Raw genomic sequence first — 25,526 nt, 5'->3', positions numbered from 1 at the left:
CACTGAGAGTGGAGAGCTGGAGCCGGCAGATCCCTGAAGACCTTGGGCAAATGACCTCCTAACAGTTTAAGAGCCAAGATCACAGTGGCCAAAAGGGCCTGAACGAGTGCCCAGCCTGGGCACCCTCTCACAGCCACCTCTAGGCATCTGGGTCCTGGCAGCCACTGGGCAGGAGAGCAGGCCCAGGCCCCCTCCTCTGTCCCTCTGGCAGGCACTGAAAACACCCTTCCTGTTGTGACAGCTCTATTCTCTGTGCAACTGGTTCCAGCTGGGTTTCAGATTGCAGCACGTGCTCGTTAATGCTGATGGAGGTATCATGTGGGCCCTGGGGAGAGCCCGCCCCCTGCCCACCTGCCAAGCCCGGCCTGGGTTAATTACAGGGCACGGGATTCCTGCTGTGTGCCCAGACAGCGGGCACCCAGAACCAGCCCGTCCTGGGACCGCCCTGGGACCCAGCTGCCCACTCACTCATGCTTGCAGCTGGCGGGTCAGCCAGTCAGGTGCCCACTGGGGCAGACCCTGCGCCAGGTGCCCAGGGAGGGTGCAAGGGGCTGTACTGGCTACCACCCAACTGATCCCCTTCTGTGGTGGCCAGCCACATGCTCAGCATTCCTTACAACAACCCCACTTTGCCTGTGGGGAATTGAAGCTCAGGGAGAAAAAGGCCACGCAGCTCTTGTGTGGTTCCAGACCCACGCCCTTCTCTCTCCCCGAGCACTGGCCTTGGAGCCAGGCTGGGTGTCCACGGCGTGTGTCCAGGGCTTGCTAGTGCGGCGCCCTCACCCATCGAGCCCCCATGCCCAGACACATGGCCAGAGGCGCTCCTCCTCCTCCTCCTGGGAGACCCTCCTGGGAGGCCTCAGAGCCCCCGGCCCTCCCTGGAACCCGCGCTGCTTCCCGAGAAAGCCAGCTCATCTCCTAGCATGTTCCTCCTGCTCTTTGTCTGTCAAACTGCGGCCAGGTAACTGTTGCATTATATTAAAAGTACCTGGCTGCCTCTTCCCAGCCAGAAGACAAGGGGCCTGAGGCAGGTGCTGTATCCCACATCTAACTGTAGGGAAGGGGCCTAGAACGAGCCACCAATCCTTCCAGTGACCCTGAGGGAAGAGTTACCCTCCCGACTGGCCAAAGAGGAAAGCGAGGCTCAGAGAAGCGGAAACCTTGCCCTCTCGGGTGAGGGTGATGCCAGGGTCTGAATGCAGCCATCTCAGCCCTGGCCTCTGAGCGCCCCCACCGGGGTTAGACCTGACCCGGGCAGGCCCCTAGTCCCTCCCGCCACCCGAGCCGGGTCCCAGGAACTGTTTGCGGGCCGAATCCTCAGTGTGCGCGCTCGTTGGCAGCCAACGCCACGCAGCCCGTGCCCGGCTCACCCACGGCACCGGCAGGAGAGGAAGGTTCACAAACCCCTGCTGTGGCTGAGGACTTTGGGGCAGAAAAGAGGGAGCGGGGAGTCTTCCCGAGGAAGAACACGGAAATGGGACAGAATGAGCATCCTCCATGCTGTAGAGAAAAGGGTGGTGATACATATTTTTAAATAATAGACTTTATTTTTTTTAGAGCAGTTTTAGGCTTACAGAAAAAATGACAGGAAAATGAAAAGATTTTCCATCGGCTGCACCCCACCCCCAGCAGTGTCCCTGTCATTTACGCCCTGCGTTAGTGCGGTACGTCTGCTACAGCTGGGAACCAGCTTTGATGCATCACTATTAACTCAAGTTCACAGTTGACATTAGGGCTCACTGGGTGTGTTGCACAGTCTGTGGGTTTTGACCAATGTATGTGTCCATCATTGCTGTGTCACACACAGGCGTTTCGCCACCCCAAAAATCCCCTACACCCCATCCACTCACCCCTCCCGCTTCACCTCCACACCCCTGGCAAACACTGATCGTTTTACTGTCTCCGTGGTTTACTCTTTTCTAGAACGTCGTAGAGTCAGGATCATACGGTATGTGGCCTTTTCAGTTGGCATCTTTCACTTAGGAGTATGTTTCCTCCAGTTCTTTCTTTTTTTAGTTTTCAGAAACAAGGTCTTGCTCTGTCACCCAGGCTGGAGAGCAGCTGTACAATCATAGCTCACTGTAACCTCCAACTCCTGGGCTCAAACGATCCTCTCACCTCAGCCTCCCAAGTAGCTGGGACTACAGGCATGCGCCACCGTGCCCGGCTAATTTTTGTTATTTTCTGTATAGAGAGGGTCTCACTATGTTGTCCAGGCTGGTCTCAAACTCCTGGGCTCAAGTGATCCTCCCACCTCAGTCTCCCATGTCACTGGGATTACAGCCTCCATGTCTTTTTATGGCTTGATGGTTCTTTTCTTTTCATCAGTGTATACATCTCATTGTCTGGACGGAGCACAGCCTGTTTATTCACTCAGCTATTGGAGGACATCTCGGCTGCTTCATAGTTTCGGCAAGTCCACATAAAGCTGCTACAAGCACCTGTGTGCTGGTTTTTTGTAGACATAGGGTCTCAACACCTTTGGATAAATTTCACAGAAAACCATTTCATGGTATAGGCTCTTGTGTCAAGGGACTATAAGAACAGAAAAGGCACCTGTGAGGAATGTGAGGAATGTGGGTATGTGTGGAGTTATATGAAAATGGTTGCTGTCACCAGAGCCATTAAATAACTACTGAAGCTGGGGAAAGACCATGATGTCATGGAAGGAGGAAGAGGCCAAGCCGATGACATGCCGGGTGTTATCCAGGGCCTGAAATGTCAAGGACAGGCAAAGGGCGGTGGCAGGAGCTGTGCCAGAGGATGGCTGAAAGCCTCAGGGAAATGTGGGGGTTTTGTTTTGTTTTGTTTGAGACAAGGTCTCATTCTGTCGCCCAGGCTGTAGTACAGTGGCACGATCGTAGCTCACTGCAACTTGGAATTCCCAGACTTAGGCAATCCTTCTGAGTAGCTAGGACTACTCAGGCACCTGCCACCACACCCAGCTAATTTGTTTATTATTTTTATTTATTTATTTATTTTTGAGACAGAGTCTCGCTTTGTTGCCCAGGCTAGAGTGAGTGCCGTGGCGTCAGCCTAGCTCACAGCAACCTCAAACTCCTGGGCTCAAGCAATCCTGCTGCCTCAGCCTCCCAAGTAGCTGGGACTACAGGCATGTGCCACCATACCCGGCTAATATTTTCTATATATATTAGCTGACCAATTAATTTCTATTTATAGTAGAGACAGGGTCTCGCTCTTGCTCAGGCTGGTTTCGAACCCCTGACCTCAAGCACCTCAAGCAATCCACCTGTCTTGGCTTCCCAGAGTGCTAGGATTACAGGCGTGAGCCACTGCGCCCGGCCGGAAATGTGTTTTCATTGGGCTTTAGGAAGGAGCAGCATTTCAGCTGGGGAGCAGGGAGTGCCTGCCAGGTCTGGGTGCAGCCCGACCTGTGGCCCTGAGACAGGGCAGTGAGGGGGATTGGGGGGCACCATAGCTAGGCAGGGGGATGCCCTGAAGTTTCAACTGCATTGGTGACTGCAAAGTCCCCTCCAGGCCGAGTGGCAGGATCGTCGAGGGGCGGGTTGAGGTCTGACGCTCCAGGGACGCTGCCAGGCTGAAGCGATGCCTGGGCAGCTGTTAGTCAAAATTTTCCATTCGCCTTCCTGTTGCCTTTCTTTCTCAGAGCCTTTCCGTTCGGCCTCGCTTGCCTGTGAGGCATGAGACGTGGCACCCTCCAGGCCGGAAGTGGGTGTCCTGTACCGGGACACACCCCCAGCTTTATGGCTGTGACTCAGCCTTCACCCGGCCCGGGACTCTGCCAGCCCCACGTTCACCCTGCCTTGGCGCCGGTGCGGCGTCATCACCGCGAAGAATAGTAGCGAGGCACCCAGCCTGGGCGCAGGTGCACAAGCTCAGCCACCTAGCAGGTAGGTGTAACTGTCACCCTCACATCACCATCTGCAAGGAAATAGGCTCAGAGCGGGAAGGAGCCAACCCGAGAGAGACCACACCACCAGCAGGTGGCAGGGGTTGCCCCCAGGGCCTCCGATTCTGGAGCCCAGGCTTTGAGCCCCTTCCGTGCGCTGGACACTGCTGTGAGCCTGGGCTGCTGCGGTGCATGAGACCGCAAGTGCCTGCGCTTGTGGGGCAGCCCTGCGTGGGGGGAGGGACACTCAAAAATCTGCAAGAAAGCACCACGTGGACTCACCAGCAAATGGGTATTAACTGATCAACACCTAAGTGGACATATAGGAGTAACATCTATCAGGTGTCGGGCAGGTGGGGGCAGGAGGGGACGGGTATATACATACATAATGAGTGCAATGCGCACCAACTGGGGGATGGACATGCTTGAAGCTCTGACTCGGTGGGGGGCATGGGCAATATATGTAACCTTAACATTTGTACCCCCATAATATGCTGAAAAAAAATAAATAAAATATAAAATAAATTAGCAGGAGAACAGAAGGAGCTTGGAGCTCTTTCCCAGAGCCCCAAGCTTGCCTCCCCACCCCCGAAGGCCCTTTCCCCTGATCCCAGAAGCCCCAGAGCTAAGCTCTAGGTCTCCCCCGAAGCTGGGTCAGTGCAGCACCTGCCTTCGGCCAAGGGGACTCCAGGTGGGAGGCAGAAAGGCCCAGAAGCCACATGTTCCAGCTTCCTCCTCGTGTATCCTTCCTACCACACCCTGGGGGTGATCCGGCCTCCACTTGAACTCTCCCTGGGACAGGAGACTCACTGCCTCATAAGAGGAACCATTCTACACCCAGGCAATGCCAACAAAAAGGTCCTCGGTATTGCAAACTTTTAAAACTTCATATTTTCCCAATATCTCAGCATCACCCCCCCCCCAGGCTGGGGCACCCAGCCCTGGTGACCAGGCGCACTGGTGGCATAAGCCTGTCCAGCCTTCCCCTAATGGTGGCCCAGTTATGTCCGAGCATGCCAATGAGATCCCCAATGTCTATGGCTTGTGTGCTCGTGCTGACCCCCAGTCAAGGCGCTGCTAGGTGGAGCCGACTCCCGCAAGCTCCTCCCATTCAGCCCCCTGCGGGTGTCCCGTCCTCCTTCCCTGGGACCCCTGAGGATAACCAAGCCCTTCCTCGCCTTGCCTCTCCGGGTATGATCTCTGCTGCCGTGTTGGCATGACCCCGAAAAGCCCCCAGGGACGCCAGCACCCCGTTCGTCTGTTGCACTAGTGTTGTCCAGAAATGCCTCACCAAGAGACCACGGGGTGCCTCTGAGCGTGGACGATGGAATGTCACCCCGCCCCTCCTTATCTCAGCCTGGGAGTGGGTAGCAAAGACCCAGGCAACAGGAGTGGCACTGGCAGAGGTGAGGACCATCCCAAATGAGTGACACCCTGGGTTCCTCTGGTCATTCAACCATCGTTTATTGAGTGCCTGCTGCATACCAGATCAGGGCCAGGTATGGGCACACGGAGCTGATGATGGCTTTGTCGGGGGAGAAAGCAAAAAGGCAAGCCAGCACCTAAGGTCATTTCAGAGAGTGACCAATGCTTTGGAGAAGACAGGAGAGGGTGATAAGAGCGGGACTAGAACGACCATCAAGGAAGCGTTTCTGGGAAGGTGACAGGCTACTGGACATAAAGAGAAGGAGCCAGCTGCAAAGATCAGGGGAAGAGAATCCCAGGGGAAGGAATGCCAGTACAAAGGCCCTGAGGCATGCACACGCAAGCACTGCTGTGCCTCCAGCAAAACCAGCAGGGGCAGAAGGGCAAGTGTAGTGAGGTGGGGAGAGCCAGAGAGGTGAGGAGCTTGAGTTTAATCTACAGTCCAGGGGAGGCCCTTGGAGGACACTAGGGCTCCAATACGATCTGACTTATGCTTTAATCCTAGCACTCTGGGAGGCCAAGGCAGGTGGATTGCTCGAGGTCAGGAGTTCGAAACCAGCCTGAGCAAGATCGAGACACCGTCTCTACTATAAATAGAAAGAAATCAATTTGCCAACTAATATATATAGAAAAAAAAAATTAGCTGGGCATGGTGGTGCATGCCTGTAGTCCTAGCTACTCGGGAGGCTAAGGCAGCAGATCACTTGAGCCCAGGAGTCTGAGGTTGCTGTGAGCTAGGCTGACGCCATGGCACTCACTCTAGCCTGGGCAACAAAGTGAGACTCTGTCTCAAAAAAAAAAAAAATAGAAAGAAATTAATTGACCAACTAATACATATAGAAAAAATCAGCCGGGCGTGGTGGCGCATGCCTGTAGTCCCAGCTACTCGGGAGGCTGAGGCAGCAGGATCGCTTGAGCCCAGGAGTTTGAGGTTGCTGTGAGCTAGGCTGACGCCACGGCACTCACTCTAGCCTGGGCAACAAACCGAGACTCTGTCTCAAAAAATAAAATAAAATTTAAGAGAAAGGGGAGACCGGCATAGACTAGAGTCATCAGGAAAAGCCTCATGAAAGAGGCAATGAGCTAGAGGGACGTCGTGATCTCCTACGAGCAGCGCAAAAACCACCCCTTCGAAATGGTTTCTCCCAAGAAGATATACAAGTGGCCAATAAGCACGTAAAAAGATACTCAACACCACTGGCCATCAGAGAAATGCAAATCAAAACCACCATGAGACAGCACTTCACACTGGCCAGGATGGTTATAATCAGAGCGACCATGGCAACCGTGTTGGCGGGTCCGCGGAGAAATTGGAACCTGAGGTGGTGCAGCCACTATGGAAACTAGCCGAGCAGTTTCTTTATTTTTTTTTTTTTAATATTATTTTGTTAGCAAAATGCTATTTATTTTGAGCATCTGGGTATAAATGGGTGGAGGCCAAAAAAGGCGTCCACCAGTTTCTTTAAAATTAAACATAAATTTACATATGACCTAGCAATTCCACTTCTAGGTATCTACCCAAGAGAAACGAAAACATTCGTCCACACAGACTTAGGCACAAATGCTTATAGCTGAATTATTCTCAATAGCTGAAGAGTGGAAACCGCTTTTGCCAGCTTTTATCAACTGGGGAATGAGGAAGCAAAATGTAGTATAGCCATCCACACTGTGGAACACGATTTGGCCATAAAAAAGAAATGCTAATAAAAAAATGAAAAAAATTAAAAAATGGAAAAAAAAACAGAAAAAAGAAAAAAAGGAAGTGCTGATATGTGCTACACTACGCATGGACCTCAGACACGGTATGCTGAGTTGAAGAAGGTAGTGCGACAAAGCACATGTTGTCGGGTCCCATTTATATGAAATGTCCAGGTAAGACAAATCTATAGGGACTGAAAGCGGATTCGTGGTCACCAGGGCCGGGCGGAGGAAGGGGAAGAACTGCGTGCGAACGGGCACAAAGGGTCCCGCTGCGGGGATGGAAATGTTCTAAAATTGGGCTGTGGTGACGGTTGCACAGCTCTGTAGACTTGCTAACAATCGTCGGGTCGCACGCTTGCCACGCGTGCGTCCGTGCTGTGTGAGCTGTCCCTCAACACGGCTGTCCAAAGCGATGCTTTCTCTTCCAGCACCCACCGGACTGTACGCTCCGTAAGGCCGGGACTGTCTCCTCTCGTGTGGCAAAGTGTCCCAAGCACCTGGAACGGCACGTGGCACACGGACACCCAGGAACCGCAGTGAAGGAGTGAAGCTTGTAAGACGCAATGAGCTTGAACAGAGTGCTCGGCCCCCGGAACCCCCTTTCCTCTCTGCTCCCCATGGCTGCTCGGCTTGAAAGACTTGTCTACACCGCTGAGCCACTGCCTACAGACCTGGCTACCACACTGTGTCAGCGCTCCCCCACGGCCCAGCCCCAACGCCGGCTGTGAAGTCCAAGGGCGCCTCTCGGGTCCCAGCCCTGTGACCCCACACAGCTCTGACCTTGCCACCTACACCCCCGGGGCAGCCTCTTCCTCCTCAGGCAACCTCGCCCCGTCCACAGAGTCCCTTCCCATCTCAGGCATCCCTCAGCTCTGTGTCCCTGTCCAGACCATCACGGTGCCAGTGTGACACCCCATTTGAGAGTCCCCAAGATTCCCCAGGCTCAACATCTCTAATACTAAAATTGTCACCTTCCCTCGGAACCCGGCCGCCCAGAGCACGCTCTGTGAATGGAACCTCCCAGGCACCCTCCCTGGGACACCCGGGCACCAAAAAGAGTTCGCCCACATGCCCCACATCCTCACCCATCCTCCCGCCACGGCCCGTCCACTCGACCTCCCAAACGTCTCTCTCTCCCCCCGCCTTCCAGCGCCCACTCAGGCCACCATCCCGCCTCCCTAGGCGGCCCCTCTCCTCTGTCCCCCACATTGTATCCCAAGGGATCTTTTCACAGGTACGGATTCCCTTGACTCCAGCTGGAGCTGAAGGGGGCAGGGGCGGGTGGGGGAGGGGAGGTGCAGGGACGAGCGGTGTCTCCTGGGGTCGAAGGAAGTATCTGACGGTCAGGACTAGGAGGAAGCAACTGAGCAGCCCCAGGGCCTTGGCCTCTGACACTCGCAGTCCTTCCTTCTGGGGCTCATTTCAAGGGGCCACCACCCCAACAAAACAGCCCTGAGTTCCAGGAAAGCAGCTCCGACTGGAACAGCTGAGGCGAGGGGCCCGGCACAGGCGGCAGAGACGTGTCCACAGGGCCCACTCGGAGCGTCAGGCCCTCATTCCAGACCAAGAGGGTTCAGGGGCGCCCAGCAGCCAGCCCTGCCAAAGCACTGCGGCCCCCTTCGTCCCCAGGGCAGCAGCCCGGATGCCCCGACAGCTCCTCCCCTGCTCCACACCTCCACCCAGCTGCCCCCCCCCTCCTTCAGGCCCCCTCCCTTCTGGGGCTCCCATGGTGCCTGCCCTCCACAGTCACAGCCTTTCCTGGCCTGCATGGGGACTGCGCCCTTCCCTCCCCTCTCCCTTGGGAATGAGCTCCGGAAGCAGGACCGGCTGGCTGGCTCTCGGCTGTGCCCCTACAGGTTCTGCCATGCTGGCTGACCGAAGAAAGAGACACTGGCTGACGGGACGAGGAGACTCTGCCTAGGGCACCTGCACACCAAGAAGTCTGCCTCCTTAGTGCACTGCAGTCCCAGCTTCCAGGCAGGCTGAAGCAGGAGGATCATCTGAGCCCAGCAGTTGGAGGTTGCAGTGAGCTGTGATAACACCACGGCACTCTAGCCTGGGCGACAAAGTGAGACCCTGTCTCAAAAAAATAAAAATAAAAAGTTTGCCAAGTCCAGCTTTCCCATAGACTTTATTTTAATTCTTGTTCTGAAATTTCTGATTTCCTTTTAACTAGTAGGAGATGCAGGCAGGGAGGCTAACTGGTGACTTTCTAATTATTCAGTTGTTACCACGAAGCACGGTTATTTCGTAACCGTGAGTAATATGACCTCTCTGAACAGCTCCTGGAAAGTACTGGAGTTTTAACGCAGCTTTGCAAAGCCCACCTACTTCTACGTTCAGGGCTGGAACCCCTTTTACATGCACGCCCCCTGCTGGGCCACTGAGAATCGCTTGCCACTCTGCAGATCCTCGAGCAGGGAGCAGGTGAGCAGGTGAGCAGGCTCCGTGCGCACACCTCCCTCCCCTGCCCTTGTCCTCACTGTCCTGCCTTAGTCCACATGCTCAGCTCCTCAGCTGCCTCCACTGCTGGGCCTCCCTCCAGCCTCTGCACACACACATCACTCTCTGGACCACGCCCAGAGTCACATCTCTTAAGAACACTGATGTTGTTACTCTGCTCCTCAAAAACATTCAATGGCTCCCTAGCGTCTACAGAGTTGGTCCGAAGTCTTTAGCCAGGCATCCAAAATCCTTCCTAACCTGGCCCTGAACCATCTTTCTGAAATTATCCCCCTCTATTCCCCCCACCTCCCATGCTGTTTCCCCTCATTCTTTTGAGATGCAGCTTGAGCTGCTCCTCTTCCAAGAAGCCCCTGGCTGACCCCCCAGCCAGCCTGGATCAGAGCTGTTGGAGCACCTGCTGTCCACGCTACTCCTCTGGCACTGAGCCTGCGCCGTCCTTTTCATTACCCCATATGCCTTGTCCACATACGTTTGTAAACTTGAGGGCAGGCACTGGGTCTTTTTGTTTTGAGACAGAGTCTCGCTTTGTTGCCCAGGCTAGAGTAAGTGCTGTGGCATCAGCCTAGCTCACAGCAACCTCAAACTCCTGGGCTCAAGCAATCCTCCTGCCTCAGCCTCCCGAGTAGCTGGGACTACAGATATGCACCACCATGCCCGGCTAATTTTTTCTATATATATTAGTTGGCCAATTAATTTATTTCCATTTATAGTAGAGACAGGGTCTCGCTCCTGTTCAGGCTGGTTTCGAACTCCTGACCTTGAGCAATCCGCCCGCCTCGGCCTCCCAGAGTGCTAGGATTACAGACATGAGCCACCACACCCAGCCAGGCACTGGGTCTTAAAACAAAAGTTATAGCAAAAATTTTAACTAATTCTGGCTTGACATTTTTTCAACCATTATCTCCCCTTCCTCATGATGGCCACATGAGGTAAGTGGGGCACAGGTTACAATCGCTACTGGTCAGATGAGGAAGCGAAGCTCAGAGAGACTGCGTAGCTGCTTGCAGTCACACAGCCAGCACACTGCAGGGCAGGGAGACAGCCGGGTCTTCTGACACATTGTGTCATTACCCCATGCACAGTCCCTTTTGCTTCTTGTTTCTTGTTTTTTTTTTTGTTTTTTTTTTTGAGACAGAGTCTCACTCTGTTGTCTGGGCCAGAGTGCCGTGGCGTCAGCCTAGCTCACAGCAACCTCAAACTCCTGGGCTTAAGAGATCCTCCTGCCTCAGCCTCCCAAATAGCTGGGGCTACAGGCATGCACCACCACACCAGGCTAATTTTTTCTATTTTCAGTAGGGATGAGGTCTTGCTCTTGCTCAGGCTGGTCTTGAACTCCTGAGCACAAGCGATCTTCCCGCCTCGGCCTCCCAGAGTGCTAGGATTGCAGGCATAAGCCACTGCGCCCGGCCCCTCATGCATCTTCCGATTTCCTAAGCCTTATATATGGTGAGTGACTGCCAATATTTGTCAATTTTATAATCTCCAGTTTCGCCCCCTCAGTCTTATCCGGCTGCCATTGTGACCAGGTGTTTCCTGCTAATTCAGCCTCAGCCTCCACCTCTGCCTTCCTGATGCGGAGGCGGCGCCTTGTGCTGGAAAGAACTGAGTGCCACGTCACACGTGCCGGCCTCTACTCTTTGCCAACCACGTGACCCTGGGGAGTCCCTGCCCTCCCCTGCACCTGCTCCCCGTTTGCCCAACGAAGGACTGAACCTGTGAGGGCCAAGGCTCCTTCCCATGGCAACACCCTTCAAGGTGCTGATTTTTTTTTAACTTAGTGCACCCCTAAGGCCTTGTGGGAAATGCAATTTGTAAAAGTTAAATAGCTACAGCACTGCCCCCTTCTAGCAGCGCCCGCTACTTCGCAGGGAAGGGTGGCAGCCGTGGCACAGCGGCGCCCTGGGCCAGCTTCCTGCTCCGAGCTCTTCCGAGGCCCCGCCATCCTTAGTCACCCACAGCACCTGCAGCTCCTGCAACACCCGCTGAAGAGAGGACGTGGGTACCTGCTGTCCAAGGATGGGCAGGGCCTCTGCCAACCTCGGGGAAGAATTCAATGCTGCTTCCAACTCAGCCGTGTCCAGACTAGCGCACTTCCCCGTGTTAAATCACTACAGGTTCTCAGTCTCCTGCTCTCCCCCCAGAGCCCGCCAGGGACACCCTGCGGTGAACAGGCTGGTGATTGCTCCTTGCATAGAGGGGAGCGCGGGGCCCCAGGAGGGACTTCCAGGGCTTCGGTGTGCGCTGGGTGATTTGGGGAGGGTTTAAGTTCAGGTCTGATCTGGATTGGCTGCTCTCACATGGCAGGGGCAATTCTAGGATCAGGTATCTTAACAAGCCTTGTCTCCAGCCCGGGGAGCCCAGAGTGAGGGGGAAGCTGTGATTGGTGAAGCGGCCACAACCACTCCCGTTATCTGGCCCAGTGGGGGCTGGGGGCTGGGGGCGGGGTCGTTTCCACATTTTGTGGCTTGGATGATGTTCATGCTGTTGTCCGTGCTCAGACTTCATTACAGAGGGGTCTTGTTCGTGTCTTGGCTATCACAGTCCCCAGCCCAGCCGCTTTCAGCCTGCAGGCCGGCCGCGGGCTGCGCACACTTCCTACCTGTGTGTGTTCTGGAGTGCTCGGAGGAAACATCTGCGCAGAACATGACATCACTAATGCGACAGTCAATATTTGACATAAATCCATCTAGCAGAGACTCACCCTCACCTGGCAACCCGGCCACCAGCAAACTAACAACTCTAGTTCTCCGACAGGAGGAATGTGAGGCCAGCATTCCCCGCCAGGGACTCCACCCTCGTCCCAGATCCACTGAGACGCAAAATGAAACAAACACAACTGAGAACCGGGGTTGTCGGGCGGAAAAGCCGGCAGAAGTCAACAGGAATGTCTTTCCCACCGTGTGCAGAGCCGAGGGGGTCGCCAGCCGTGCAGATCACAGCACCCGTGGCAAGGAGACAGCAAGCAAGGGTGAGGCTGCCAGGCGGGGGGTTCCTGTGCTGTGGCACTGGTGACTTCTGTGGCAAATGTAATTAATCCCCGTTTTAGACACTAGGAAACAAAGGACCAAGGAGCCAGGGGGACGGCCTTGGGACACGGCAAATAAACGCAGAGCCAGGCCCCGAGCCAGGCCCGACTCAGAGACTCACGCCACGCCCACCCTAACAGCAGACATCCAGCCCACACATCAAGGCACAGACGGACGCACATCCAGACCGGGGCGTGTCAGAAGGGCAGACAAGCCGTCCCCAAGTGCAGTTCTGGGGGTGCTGGCTCAGTGCCAGCGGTGGTCTGCTGCTTTCACTTTATGTTATACCAAGTGTGTCTGTGTAGTTACTGCCATCCCCACCCTCTGCCACACGCACTGAGGGACCTTTTCCCTATTGCCAGCGAAACACCATTAAGATTGTGTATGCACACACACACACACACACAACACGACACGCTCACTCAGCACACGTCTTACCCGGGCACTCAGCCTGCACAGGCCCCAGGGGAAGACCCGTCTGAAGGATGTATCTATCCTGTGACAACAAAATCCTGTTACTGACATCGAAATAGGTAGGGAGTTCTTTTGTTTCTATTTTTGAGACTGGTCTCTCTCACTGACTCCCCTGCTAGAGTTCAGTGGCATCATCATAGCTCACTGTAACCTTGAACTCCCAGGCTCAAGAGGTCCTCCCCCTCAGCCTCTCAGTAGCTGGGACTACAGGCCCTGCCCACCTAATTTGATCTTCCTATGTTGCCCAGGGGAGTTTTGAATTCCTGGCCTCCCAGAGTGCTTGGATTACAGGCCTGAGCCACTGCGCCCGGCCTGGAGCTGTTAGTTTCTGTCAAAAGAGCTAGTTTTATACATTTATGTGACTCAACGCTGCCAGCACTGATGACATAGACTCCATAACCTTTCCAAGAAGTGCCTTTATTTATTTACAGGGCTTAGGAAAGGAAAAAAAGCTCTAGAAAAAGGAAATTTTAAAATAGGTCTTCAGCAGGGGCCCAGGCAGAGTGAGTGGCCTCCACGAGCCCGGGTTGGCGTCACTTCCAGGTGGTGAGGACGGTTCTCCCCGAGTCTCTCGATCGACCCGCTTTGGGCCCCAGCGCCTGGCCCGAGCGACTCCGCAGCTCTCGGTCAGCCCCGTCACCCTGGGCCAGTTCCTCGTCGTACCTGGAAACGAACGGCTCCAGGGTCACGGTGAGCTCCCTTGGAGGCAGCTGCAACAAGCACTGCCACTGGGCTGCGGTGTGGCAGACTCGATGTCACCAGAGAAGCAGCCTCACCAGGACTCCTGGCTCCGAGTTCAGAGCCCGTCCAGCAGCAGAGCAGAGCGTAAAAGGCATTTCTGTCCACTGCTAAAGGGCGTCCCTAGGTGTGACACGCTGACCACCCTGACCCAGGACCCTCCGTTACACGCAGGCATCTATATCAAACACGAAAGGACTCAGATGCTCAGTTAGGCTGCATCAGCCAAATGCTAATTTTGCTGACTTCTGGAAAAGGTGTAATCCTGTTACATGTTTATTGCCAAAATCGGGATCTGCGGGTTGAATGGGGCATGAGTTATAAACGTCTCAGGCTGAAGAATGCATTTTCCTGGCTCACAGTAGGAGTGACGAAACAAACACACAAAAAGAATGTGTTTTCCCCACGGGGGTTCAGGTGCCAGACGGACTGAAAAGGAAGCAGGCCCGTGCTGACTGTCATATGGCAGCCACTCCAGGGACCACTGTGCTGGGGTGGGGATGTCGGGACGACATGAAGGACCTGGTCTCCTCCCTGGCTCTCCGAGGAGAGATGTGGCCACAATCCCCATGACACAGCAAAGCTGGACAGAGGACACCCCAGTGACACTGACCGTTCCGCCTATGGGGGCTCCCCAGGTCAGACACCCCTACCTGAGGGACCGCTGGAGCCCCCGACTCCGATTCCTACGTTATCTCCCTCCTGCTTGTCCCTGTCCAAGGTACTGACCCAAGGGATAGGGTGACCACCTGCCTGGCTCATGGTCGCCCCCAGCAGCTTCTCTAGGGCAGGGGATAAGAACACGGAATGGATGGACAAAAGGACCACACGTGGGTGCCAGTTTACTGAGCGTTTGTGCTGGTCTGTGTTGCTTGAAAAACAAAACAAACAAAATGGAGCATTTGGCCGGCAGCTGGCACCCAGGGTGGGCTGTTCTCAGGGACGGTTTGGCCACTCACTAAGCTGATATAGAGGAGGACCAGGCAGAGACAGGATGGTTCTTATAAGTTCCTACTCCCGTAGGCTTCTCTCCTGGGCTTTGACAGGCAGAATCTAGTCACAGTTAGGGTTCAGAACAGTATCTTTTAAAAAAAAAACTGGGAAAGTACAGCCAACAGCTTCAGAACCGGGCCCTGGGGCAGCAGCAGCAAAGCACCAACCCTCGCGGTGCCGGTGCCAGGGCGGCAGGCTGGGCGGCAGCAGGGCACTTGCTCTGGGGCCTGCGGCCGGCGGTGTGACCTCGGGCGCACGGGCTCGCTCGCACTGCCAGCTTCCTCCTGTGCACGCCGGCACACTCCGAAGGGTGGCGCCCCTCAGACGCCAGGGCCCTCCCCAGTCAGCACCACGCCTACTGCGAGGGTGTTTGAAGCGCGGGGAGGGGGGACGAGACCCACATGGGAGAGCTTAGGGACAGCGGTTTGCACAAGAGCCTCTGTCGGCTCGGCTCGCAGGAGTGGGGACGATGGCTGAACGGACTGGGGAGGGGTCGCCTGCTGTCTCCTCAACTACCAGCAGCGAGGCGCGTCTGTGTGGCCCACTCCCTCGAGGAGGCCAGGGCTGGACGGGACAAAGGCTCCACTGGCTCCCGACAAGCCAGCCTCCCCGCCACCCTCGCTGGACTGAGAGGGGCCCACCAAGACCCCCATGCTCCCGACAAGTCCTCCCCGCACAGCCTCCCCACAGAGGCCCTGAAAACCGAGCCCCGAGGCCCCATCGCAGCTGACGCCCGCCACCCTCACACCACCCCCACCGCCCGCGCTGCCAACGCCAAGCGGCTCTGGACACACCCCAGTCTGCCCCCACCCCCGAACTCTTCCTCTGTGCACCCCGGAACTCTCCACCCATCACCAGCAACCTCAAGGCCTCCGCTTCCCCTGAGGCCTCCGCCTCACCCTACAGGCCCGCCTCACCCCTGCAGGCCTACCTCACCCCTGCAAGGCCGCCCTGCCTCCTGCTCTAACAGGCTCCGGGCTCTCGCCACACGTGCTGCCTCCTGGCAGCCCCTCATGGGGGGTGCGCTCTCCACCCTCCACGCCCAGGCTGGAGGGGCCTCCTCTCTAACACCTCCCAGCTCCTTCCAAAGCAGATCGGCAGCACTGCCCGCCTCCTGTGGTCACCTCTGACCCTCCAGGTCCCTGCCGCTAATTCCTCAGAGATTCAGGTTCCTGGTTCCTGGTTGCCGGGGACAGCAATGACTCTTCTCCCAGCTCACTTCCCCAGAGACCCCAGGACTGCCGTGACTTGTTCCTGCCCTGCTGCCCTCCTCTGTCATCACCAGCGCTCCTCTGCCCTCTCGCTCACCATCCTCCTTGCCTGGCAAGCCCCCGCCCTGGGCATTCCCAGCCCAGGCAGCTGGCCATGGCGGAGGGAACCACCAACCACACCCGCTGGTCGGCCTGGAGTTCATGACCACCACCCTCCTCCAGAGGCCCCAGCGCCGCCCGGAAGCCCCACACACTTCCTTTCTGAAGTCACCTTCCCCTTCTCCTCCCTGCCCCAAAGGAGCTGCTGCGCATACAGGTCAACAGCCCACGTCACCTGCAGCAGAGGTGGGGGTGGCTAGGTGTGGGCCGGGCGTCCAGGGCCTGTGTTCAAATTCTCCCGCCAGCAGCACCTACCAGCTGGGAGCCTGAGATCTCTGTGTAAGTGTGAATTTCACTACATATTTCCACCTTTGTTTAAAATTTTAAACTGAATGCTCATTTTTACTTTGACAGAACTATGTGTGATCCTGACACACCCACTCTCCTCTTTTCCCTGGCTGTCCTCTCCCTCCCCCGCCCCCGCAGCATCCACGCTGACACACACGTGTCCCTTCACATGGCCCTGCTCGTCCACACACAGAGACCAGCGTGCACAGGGCAGTGTACACACATGCGTGCTCTGAGGCGTTTGTTTAGATTACATTACATACCCTTTTCTGCAATCTGTTTTTCCCACTCGGCCTCCCAGGCCCCACAGTATGGTGCTAAGTGAGTCTTTTCAATGGCCCCCGATAGGCCATCGTAGGAACGACCGCTGCCCTCCTGATGGTCTCTCACTCTGTTCCCACTCTTGTCACTGCAAACATGCCACTCAACCGCTGTAAGCCTTTGTGTCCACATCTGTAAAATGGAGCTAAGATTCCTGCTTGCTTCACGAGGTCACTAGGGAGGGTAACGTGACCATGTGCGTAGAGCACTCAGCACAGTTCTTGGCACGTGGTGAGCCCTCAAAGATGAGCTATTGTTATCATTTTTCCTTCCCATTCTGTAAGACAGGTCTTCTTTTTTTTTTTTTTTTTTTAAGACAGGTCTTCTTATCCCCATTTGAAGGTGTACGAACTGAGGCTCAAACGCTAGCAGTGACTCACCCCGCTGTCACCCAGCTCCGAGTGGCGGAGGCAGGGCGTGAGCAACCCGCATGAGACAAGCGCCCGCCCATCCTGCTCCGAGCTGTCCCAGCAGCTGGCACGGAGCCTGGTGTGCGGGAAGTGCTTCAGAAACACTGATTAAGCAGGAGACTAGACGGCGGTCTAGCTTAGCACCCAAACTGCTTTCCTGCCACCTCCTGATCTAGCCCAGAATGTCATTAATGAATGAAACACTCTGCGCAAATAAGGCGAGTCCACAGATGCCCAGAAAACCCAAATGGGACCTTGGCATGCGTCACCCTGACACACAGAAGGACAAGCACGCGGTCCCATGCAGACTTACAGAATCTCGTAATTGCCGAGAACTTCCTTTGGGGGGGACTTGTTCCATTTGCAGTCTGGAATCTCGCCGTTAGGGACCGCGATGTTGAGGGTGTCGTTGATCAGGTTATACTTAAGGATTCGGTCGTTGGCGGTGCTGGAGGTGAGAGACGGGGATGCGTTGACCTGTGACGGGAGAGACCAGCGTTCCCGCTCGCGCCACCCGCTCCCCGGGACGAACGTGAGCCGCAGGAGAGCGTGCCCGCTACCTCACGGGTTAGACAAAGTGTCACCGTTTGATGCTGTTAACATCTAACACCTTCAGAGCAACTTGTACAGGGGGCATTTTGTGACCTACTTTTGTTAGCTGTTCAATGAAATATAAATAATACTTAAAGACAGGATTAGGATTAGCTATCACGTAAATGGAAGTTCTGGGTCAGCACATATCACAGACATAATTTCAGCGTCTACCTGTGTGATCAGCTCTGTCCTAAGTACCAAGAGCTGCCCAGAGGTTTGCTGGGATCGGTGACCACGCAGCGGTGTGGGGTCTGGGTGCAGGTAACGGCTCCCTCGCTTTGCCGAGAGAGCTACCGCACCAGCAGAGCAGCATCGGCACAAATGAGGAGCCACCCAACACGTGGCACGTCAGTCCCACGAGCCCTCTGGGAAGCTAAGCAACTTCACAAAGTCCACATGCCGAAATGCAGACTTCCACTCTGCAAGGGTCCCCAGGCCCTCAGTCACCACCGAGTCTCTCGTGTACTTTAGGCAGACTGTTCCGGTGACCTCGGGCAGCTGTCTGGTTGGCTGTTCCAGGCCATGGGGATTAGGGCAGCAAACGTGCAAGTCCAGGCTGCCCCATCAGACTCTCTCTCTGTGCTGCTGGCAGGGGCCCAACGTGCACGGGGCCAATGAACTGCACAGACATCAGCTGCCCCTAAAACTACCACTGAGGCCAGGCGTGATGGCTCTCACGCCTGTAAACCTAGCACTCTGGAAGGCTGAGGCGGGCAGATCGTTTGAGCCCAGGAGGTGGAAACGAGCCTGAGCAAGAGTAAGACCCCACCTCTACAAAAAAAAATAGAAATTAGCCAGACAACTTAAAAAAAAAATATATATATATATATATAAATTTAGCCAGGCATGGTGGCGCATGTCTGTAGTCCCAGTTACTCGGGAGGCTGAGGCAGGAGGATTGCTTGAGCCCAAGAGTTTGAGGTTGCTGTGGGCTAGGCTGACACCACGGCACTCTAGCCTGGGCAAGAGAGAGAGACTGTCTCAAAAAAATAATAAATAAATAAAAAGAACTAGAATGCCTTTGCTTTGATGTTCCAGAGGTGTGATGCTCTTCCTCCTGCCTGTGCCCTCTCAGAGGCCTGAAGTTCTTCCTCCAGGCCTCAAATCAACCGCAGGGCAACCTTGGCAAGGTCGGTTTGAGGTCTGGACCTCAGACAGGTGCACCTGTGCCCACTGCTGCGGACGCCGCATCAGTCTCCAGGCTTGGCATCAGGAAAAGGCACCACGAAACAGTGAGGGTGGGGCTGGGCGCAGTGCCTCCTGCCTGTAACCCCAGCACTCTGGGAGGCCAAGGCAGGAGGACTGCTTCAGCCCAGGAGTTGGAGGCTATAGTTAGCTACGATGGTACCACTTTACTCCAGCCTGGGCCATGGAGCAAGACCCTCTCTCTAGAAAAAACAAAAACAGGGAGGGTGTGTAGTGTGCGCACTTGGCCCTTTCTGGAACGCCACCACTGCAGCCTCTACTTGAATCAGGCAGCTGAATTTGCTTGTAAACTATGCCCTCACGTATGCCAAAGAACAGTGCGTCCCGTATCTCTGGATAGCATGCCACCCCTGGCCAGGCTTCCAAGTTTGTGAGCTCCTTTCCTAGATGGGAACACTGGCCCCATGGGGACAGGGCAGGGCCCGGGGGACAGGGTGTAGGACTGATGGAGTCCACAGTAGCCTGGAAGCGCCCTGGGGGCCAGGGTGTCACAGCCACCAAGCTCATGTGAAGGTGGGCCACAGCCCCCCTCTGTGGGCAGGTGGGGGTTGCAGGTACAGGTGCTGACACAGTTACCTCGATCAGCCAGGGCTTCAGCTTGTCGTCGATGATGATGTCGTAGCCGTAGCACTCAAAGCAGTGCTTGTCATTGTTCATCACCGGCTGCAGAGAGAGTGACCGGCGGGTTACACAGCCAGTGTCCCAGGGCACCGCTAAGACCAACACCTCAGAGGCCAGCAGGCCCCTCCTCACTGTCGTGACTACCTGGGGCCCGGGCTCCGATCCTCCATGCCCAAAGGCTTCCTGCCCTCCCTCCTCTTTCCTCCACGGGGCTCGGAGACCGAGCACTTTCCCCAACCTGCCTCGGGGACCCGATGGGGCAGTAGCTGGTGTCTCCACACCTCACTCATCAGACCACTAGCACCAAGCACCTCCGCTGGCGTGCGACTGTCCTTGGAGCGGACAGACGTCCGGCGCAAGCCCGGAAACCTGTAGGCGAGGCCTGTGCCGCCTCAGCACAGACAAACACTAGCCCCCACCGGGTGCCTGCTGCCCCTTCTGGCCCGATTACGAACGTGTTCCAAGGGACAAACGTAAATCTGTTTACTCACAGGTTTTGAATTTCCTTTGTCATTTTCAAGTCCATTTAACCTAGACAGACCTTGGATAAACTGTTCTCCAGGTACGTAAGAAACACGAGCTGCTTGCTTAATATGCAGATTCCTGGCCCTCCCAGCCTGTCTGGACTCGAACCTCTGGGAGCGGCCAGCAGGCAGTTTTCCACACTCCCCAGAGTCCGCGCACCCCGGTCAGTGAACCAGAGACGGGCAGCAAGGCCTTTGCACACATTAGCAGGCGTGTGGACTCCGCTCCTACAAGATGCTGGGTTAGCTGGGAACTCCTCAGGGGGCCGGGGCCGGGGCCGGGCGGCCCTTCTTACTTACTCAGGGAGGAAGGCCAGGCTCTGGCGGGCTGTGTCCTCATGCAATGTAGTACAATGTCATTTACACTAAAAGCCTGGTGGCCTAACCCCCGCCAGCACCCAGACCACTGTCCCACAAAGCGTCTGTAATATGGGAAGTTACTAGCCCACCTGTCATTCCCCAATCCCTGTTCTTTCCAGCCTCTGAGCACACTGACCCCCAGGCTGTGGCTTCAACTTCCCTGTCTCACCTCCTGCTCCGGGGCTGGGCCCCCCGTGGTCTGAGACCCCATCTCCCCCCTGCGCCAGGCCCCTCGCGTGCCTGTCTCTCCATCGGCCTCGCCCTAGATGCTCTGAAGACAACGTACCTGGTAAAAACCAGGTGATAAAATATTTGCTCAGTGAATAAAAACTGAATAAATAAAGCCCTGCTCCAAAGACCCGAAAGACCTTAGAAATCTAACAGCTGTTCAGTTCAGGAAACTGAGGCTCAGAAGAAGACAGTCAGAGGCCAGAAGGCCAGAATAGAGAACACAGGTTTTCTTGACTAAACAGCCAACTTCTTCTCAAAGTTCTGTCAATGCAGGGGAAACTGAAGTGGGCCAGGAAGGGGATGGAAAGGGCTGGTTTAATCAGGCACGAAGAGTCACACGGTCATGCGTGTTAAGGGATTAACAGCACTGAATTCTTCCCAACAGCTCAATTCCTCTCTGCAGAGCACTTGTTCATATAACCACCCGAGACACTGGTGTCATGGTCCCCAGTTCACAGACGAGGTGTCTGAGGGTCCGAAAGGGTGGGTCCTGGAGCAAAGTCACCCGTCGGGCCGTGGTGGGGCCTGGCCTGAAGCCAGAGGGGAAACAAAGCACCTCGGGGACCCGGCTACGCAGCACTGGGAGTGGCGCTCAGCGTGCGCCCCTTCCCCCTCGGCAAAGAAGTGCACCTGCTTTCAAACTAGAAAACAAAACACAAACGCACACTGCAAACCAGCACGCAAACAGAAGAGGTATGAAAATAAAGGAGGCAGGGTATTTCCAAGCCTAAATATTTATGAAATAACAAAGCCAGGATGCCCCAGCTGGTCTGATGGTGGTGGGTTATCAGAACTTATTAACATTAGTGTCACTGCAGTTGGTATACAACCCCCCACTGCTAAATTTCACTGTCTTAAACAAAATTAAAACATAGAAAGGTGCCCCCAAACGAGGAGGCTACAGGACGTCCACCTCCGAAACACCAGTTCTTGCCAAAATAGTCACTGCCACTCAGTGGGTGTAGGTGGAGCTAATGGCGGCCGGGGACGGTGCACTCCCGCAAGGCGCACAGGGCCCGTGGCTACGCCGGAGAGGCTGCCGGCTCCCCTGGTGGCACCTGGCCGGAAGCTGGCCCTGTCCCTTCCTGAAATGACCTCAGCCTCTGGCAGACACGTAGGCGGCGAGAAGGTGAAGACAGGTATTTTGTGGTTTTTTGTTTTTTTGTTTTTTTTTTGAGACAGAGTCTCGCTTTCTTGCCTAGGCTAGAGTGAGTGCCGTGGCGTCAGCCTAGCTCACAGCAACCTCAAACTCCTGGGCTCAAGCGATCCTCCTGCCCCAGCCTCCCAAGTAGCTGGGACTACAGGCACGAGCCACCATGCCCGGCTGATTTTTATATTATATATATTAGTTGGCCAATTAATTCCTTTCTATTTTTATGGTAGAGACGGGGTCTTGCTCAGGCTGGTTTTGAACTCCTGACCTTGAGCGATCCGCCCGCCTCGGCCTCCCAGAGTGCTAGGATTACAGGCGTGAGCCACCGCGCCCGGCCAAAGACAGGTATTTTTAGCAAAAGAACGGAAGCGTCCCACTGCGGACACGTCTGAGAACTGCCCGCACTCCCGCCAGGCCCGCACTCACCGCCACAGCCTTGAGGGACTGCACGATGATCCAGTGGATCTCGTCGAACAGCTTGCTGGTCACCTCCTTGCCACGGGTGCTCTCCAGGTAGAGCCGCAGGTTGCTCACAGTCCACTTGCCCCCGTGGATGTGGTTGTAGTCATCCTGGAGACGGAAGGGGACAGGGGTCCCCTCAGGCCACGCGCCCCAGAGGAATCCAGTCGCTTGCTCTCATTCCACAAACATTTCTGGAGCGCCTCCTGGGCGTGGGGCAGGCGTCCCACAAGGCAGACGGGACCCCCACCCACGGAGATCTGGGCCTCCTAGTATGTGCATATTTTTAAAACGCTCAGCTCCCCAAATTCTCATGACTGATCATTCACATCTCACAGCGCGTGCTGTGCGGTGCTGCCCCGACCTGCTCTACGACCAAGGCGCTCGTTCCCCCAGCTGAGACCCTCCCTGGCAGCTGCCCTCGGTCAGCTGGCACGACCTGGTGACTGGCTGATGCCTCCCTCGGGGACAGGGCCCCTCTGCAGGGCCACCCCAGCCCCACGGCCCCGGGGCCAGCTGGGCTCCCCTGCAGCAGCATCTCGGCCTGACCCTCCCTCTACGGGGTCCGCTTTCCTCCCTCCCTCACCAGTGCCACCCTGACCCGGGGCCCCGTGAACCTCCTGCACGCTGATCTCTGCCCGCATCTCCTTCCTGGGGAGCCAGCCTAACACAGCTGTGCCACACACTGCAGTTTAAAAGCACCACACATGTATTTCTCCAGCAACCTTGCTAAGTCGCCCTTCATCCCATGTCGCAGGTGAGACGACTCAGCTCAGAGAGGTCGCGACGGGCGCCAGCTCTTTCCCCCTCACTGGGATGGTGCTGCACCCCGGCCCAGGTGTCCGGGCGCCAGCTCAGTGCTCTTCCCATTCCACTGTCCCTGGAAATTAATTCTCCATATGCCGCTTGCCTTTGAAGGCAAAGAGCTGGAGAATTTCATTTTCTAAGTAGAAAGTTGAGAACTGTGAACCATAACAAAACCAGCCAACCAATGAACAAACACCACTGACTCACAGCAGATAAAAACAGAGAATTAGCCATATTTTTTAAAAGTACCTTTTCGGCCGGGCGCAGTGGCTCACGCCTGTAATCCTAGCACTCTGGGGGGCCGAGGCGGGTGGATTGCTTGAGGTCAGGAGTTTGAGACCAGCCTGAGCAAGAGTGAGACCCCGTCTCTACTAAAATAGAAAAATTAGCTGGGCGTGGTGGCGCATGCCTGTAGTCCCGGCTACTCGGGAGGCTGAGGCAGGAGGATCGTTTAAGCCCAAGAATTTGAGGTTGCTGTGAGTTACAACGACACCACTGTACTCTACCTGGGCTGACGGAGCAAGATTCTGTCTCAAGAAAAAAAAAGGACCTTTTCAAGTTAAGAGATAGTGAAATCCACATGTATAAACATGTGTTTTTATTAAAATACTTTAAAAGATGAGGTGCCCAAGCTTGTTCACCTAAAATGGTGAACAACTCCAACAACTCAGGATTTGAGTCCTTTTCTCTAAAAAGGACTAGGGAAAGTTAGAGGAAAAGCTAGGCTAACTGTCCACCAATTCTTTTCTGATTCCAGTCATAGATTCTCTTTACTATCAGGAAAAGTTCATGTCCACCTTTAAAAAAAAAGTTTAAAGGCTATAGAGTTTCAATTTAGCAAAATGAAAAGAGTTCTGGAGATGGATGGTGGTGATGGTTGCATAACATGAATGTACTTAGAACTGCATGTTTAAAATGGTTAAAATAGCAAATTTTATACTATATATAATCTAAAAATAATCATTAAAAAGGAAGGAAAAGTTCTGGAAACAAGGTATACACAGCAAAAAATAGTCTTATACAAGTATACATATAAAAAGTAAATGTCGGCCGGGCGCAGTGGCTCACGCCTGTAATCCTAGCTCTTGGGAGGCCGAGGCGGGCGGATTGCTCAAGGTCAGGAGTTCAAAACCAGCCTGAGCAAGAGCGAGACCCCGTCTCTAAAAAAAAAAAAAAAAAAAAAGTAAATGTCGGCCGGGCGCAGTGGCTCACGCCTATGATCCTAGCACTCTGGGAGGCCGAGGGGGGCGGACTGCTCGAGGTCAGGAGTTCAAAACCAGCCTGAGCAAGAGTAAGACCCCGTCTCTAATAGAAAGAAATTAATTGGCCAACTAATATATAGAAAAAATTAGCTGGGCGTGGTGGCGCATGCCTGTAGTCCCAGCTACTCGGGAGGCTGAGGCAGGAGGATCGCTTGAGCCCAGGAGTTGGAGGTTGCTGTGAGCTAGGCTTGACACCATGGCACTCACTCTAGCCTGGGCAACAAAGCAAGACTCTGTCTCTAAATAAATAAATAAAATAAAAAGCAAGTAAATGTCTCCAGTTTTTTGATCTGTAGGAATATTATTTTATCAACTATCTGAAAACAATTCATCAAAGCAATCAGCAAACATCCCACACATCTGGACGCACCCTGCCCTCTCTCCCCTTCTCTGCCTGCTGAGCCCGGCCCTCCGACACCAGGGAGCCCTCACAGCCCCGCAGCAGGATCAATCTGCCCATTCAGGCCTCCACACCTGCACCTGTCACGGCACTGAGGCCCCGCCCTCTTGCCACCAGCGGTCCTCTGCACTGCCACTTGCCCTGCTGGCCTCCAACCTCCTGCCAGCGGGGGTGTGGCTCATGGGCCTCGCCAGGAGAAAGGGCTGCTTGACAACATCCCAGTGTTCAGTGCGACAGCTATTCTTTATTCAATCCCAAAAGGGAGCCCTGCGGAGCCTTCACTCGAGGTTACAGCTTAGGTTTACCAGAGACAGCACCTTCCCCGCTGGAAACGCGGCAGTCACAGACGGAACCGTGTGGAGAGCACGGCCACTTCTAGGGCTTCGTGGAGGTGCCAGGATAAAGCACTGCCTATGCCCGCTGCTTCCGGGACTTTAAAAACTGGTTTCTGCTTCTTATTGACGAAAATAAGTGACCCAGCCAACCAGTCTCCCAGGAAGGCCCCTTCCAGTTTCAGTCTGGCACCCCCGGATCAAGGAGGCTTGGCCCACTCCACATGGTTTTCAGGGACGCCAGCGCCAGTGGATTTGCGGCTGGTCAGCGCCGTTTCCACCCCGACGCCCACTACTGTGCCACATGTGCCACCTGGCCACGAAGGCTCTGATGTCCCTGCTCAGCCTTCACGAAGGCTGGTGGTTTTGTGCTGTGTCGCCTGAAAGGTCATTTCCCCAATTCTTATTAGTAAGGTCCTGGCCGAGTCCTTCCTGCTCTACCCTTTAAGAGCTGTTGTGCCAATGACGCTCACCTGGCTTGCTCTCAGGAAGGC

General features: G+C 55.2%; 1 protein-coding gene across 2 annotated transcripts in view; it reads right to left on the bottom strand.

Moving 5' to 3' along the window:
• Positions 1–13,361: 13,361 nt before the first annotated feature.
• The window catches only part of TTLL1 (TTL family tubulin polyglutamylase complex subunit L1), a 36,920-nt gene continuing 24,755 nt past the window's right edge, over positions 13,362–25,526 (bottom strand). For both annotated transcript variants that reach the window (XM_076006934.1, XM_012741924.3), the window contains exons 7-10: positions 22,199–22,342; positions 19,460–19,546; positions 17,397–17,560; positions 13,362–13,626 (exon numbers count right to left, since the gene is read on the bottom strand). In XM_076006934.1, coding sequence (XP_075863049.1) covers positions 13,497–13,626; positions 17,397–17,560; positions 19,460–19,546; positions 22,199–22,342 — 525 coding nt within the window. In that variant the 3' untranslated portion in view covers positions 13,362–13,496. The remainder of the gene's footprint in view (positions 13,627–17,396; positions 17,561–19,459; positions 19,547–22,198; positions 22,343–25,526) is intronic.

The sequence above is a fragment of the Microcebus murinus genome, chromosome 10 (assembly GCF_040939455.1).
Source record: "Microcebus murinus isolate Inina chromosome 10, M.murinus_Inina_mat1.0, whole genome shotgun sequence".
NCBI lineage: Eukaryota > Metazoa > Chordata > Mammalia > Primates > Cheirogaleidae > Microcebus > Microcebus murinus.
The sequence above is the reverse complement of the archived record's forward strand: the minus strand, read 5'-3'. Positions and strand labels throughout refer to the sequence as shown.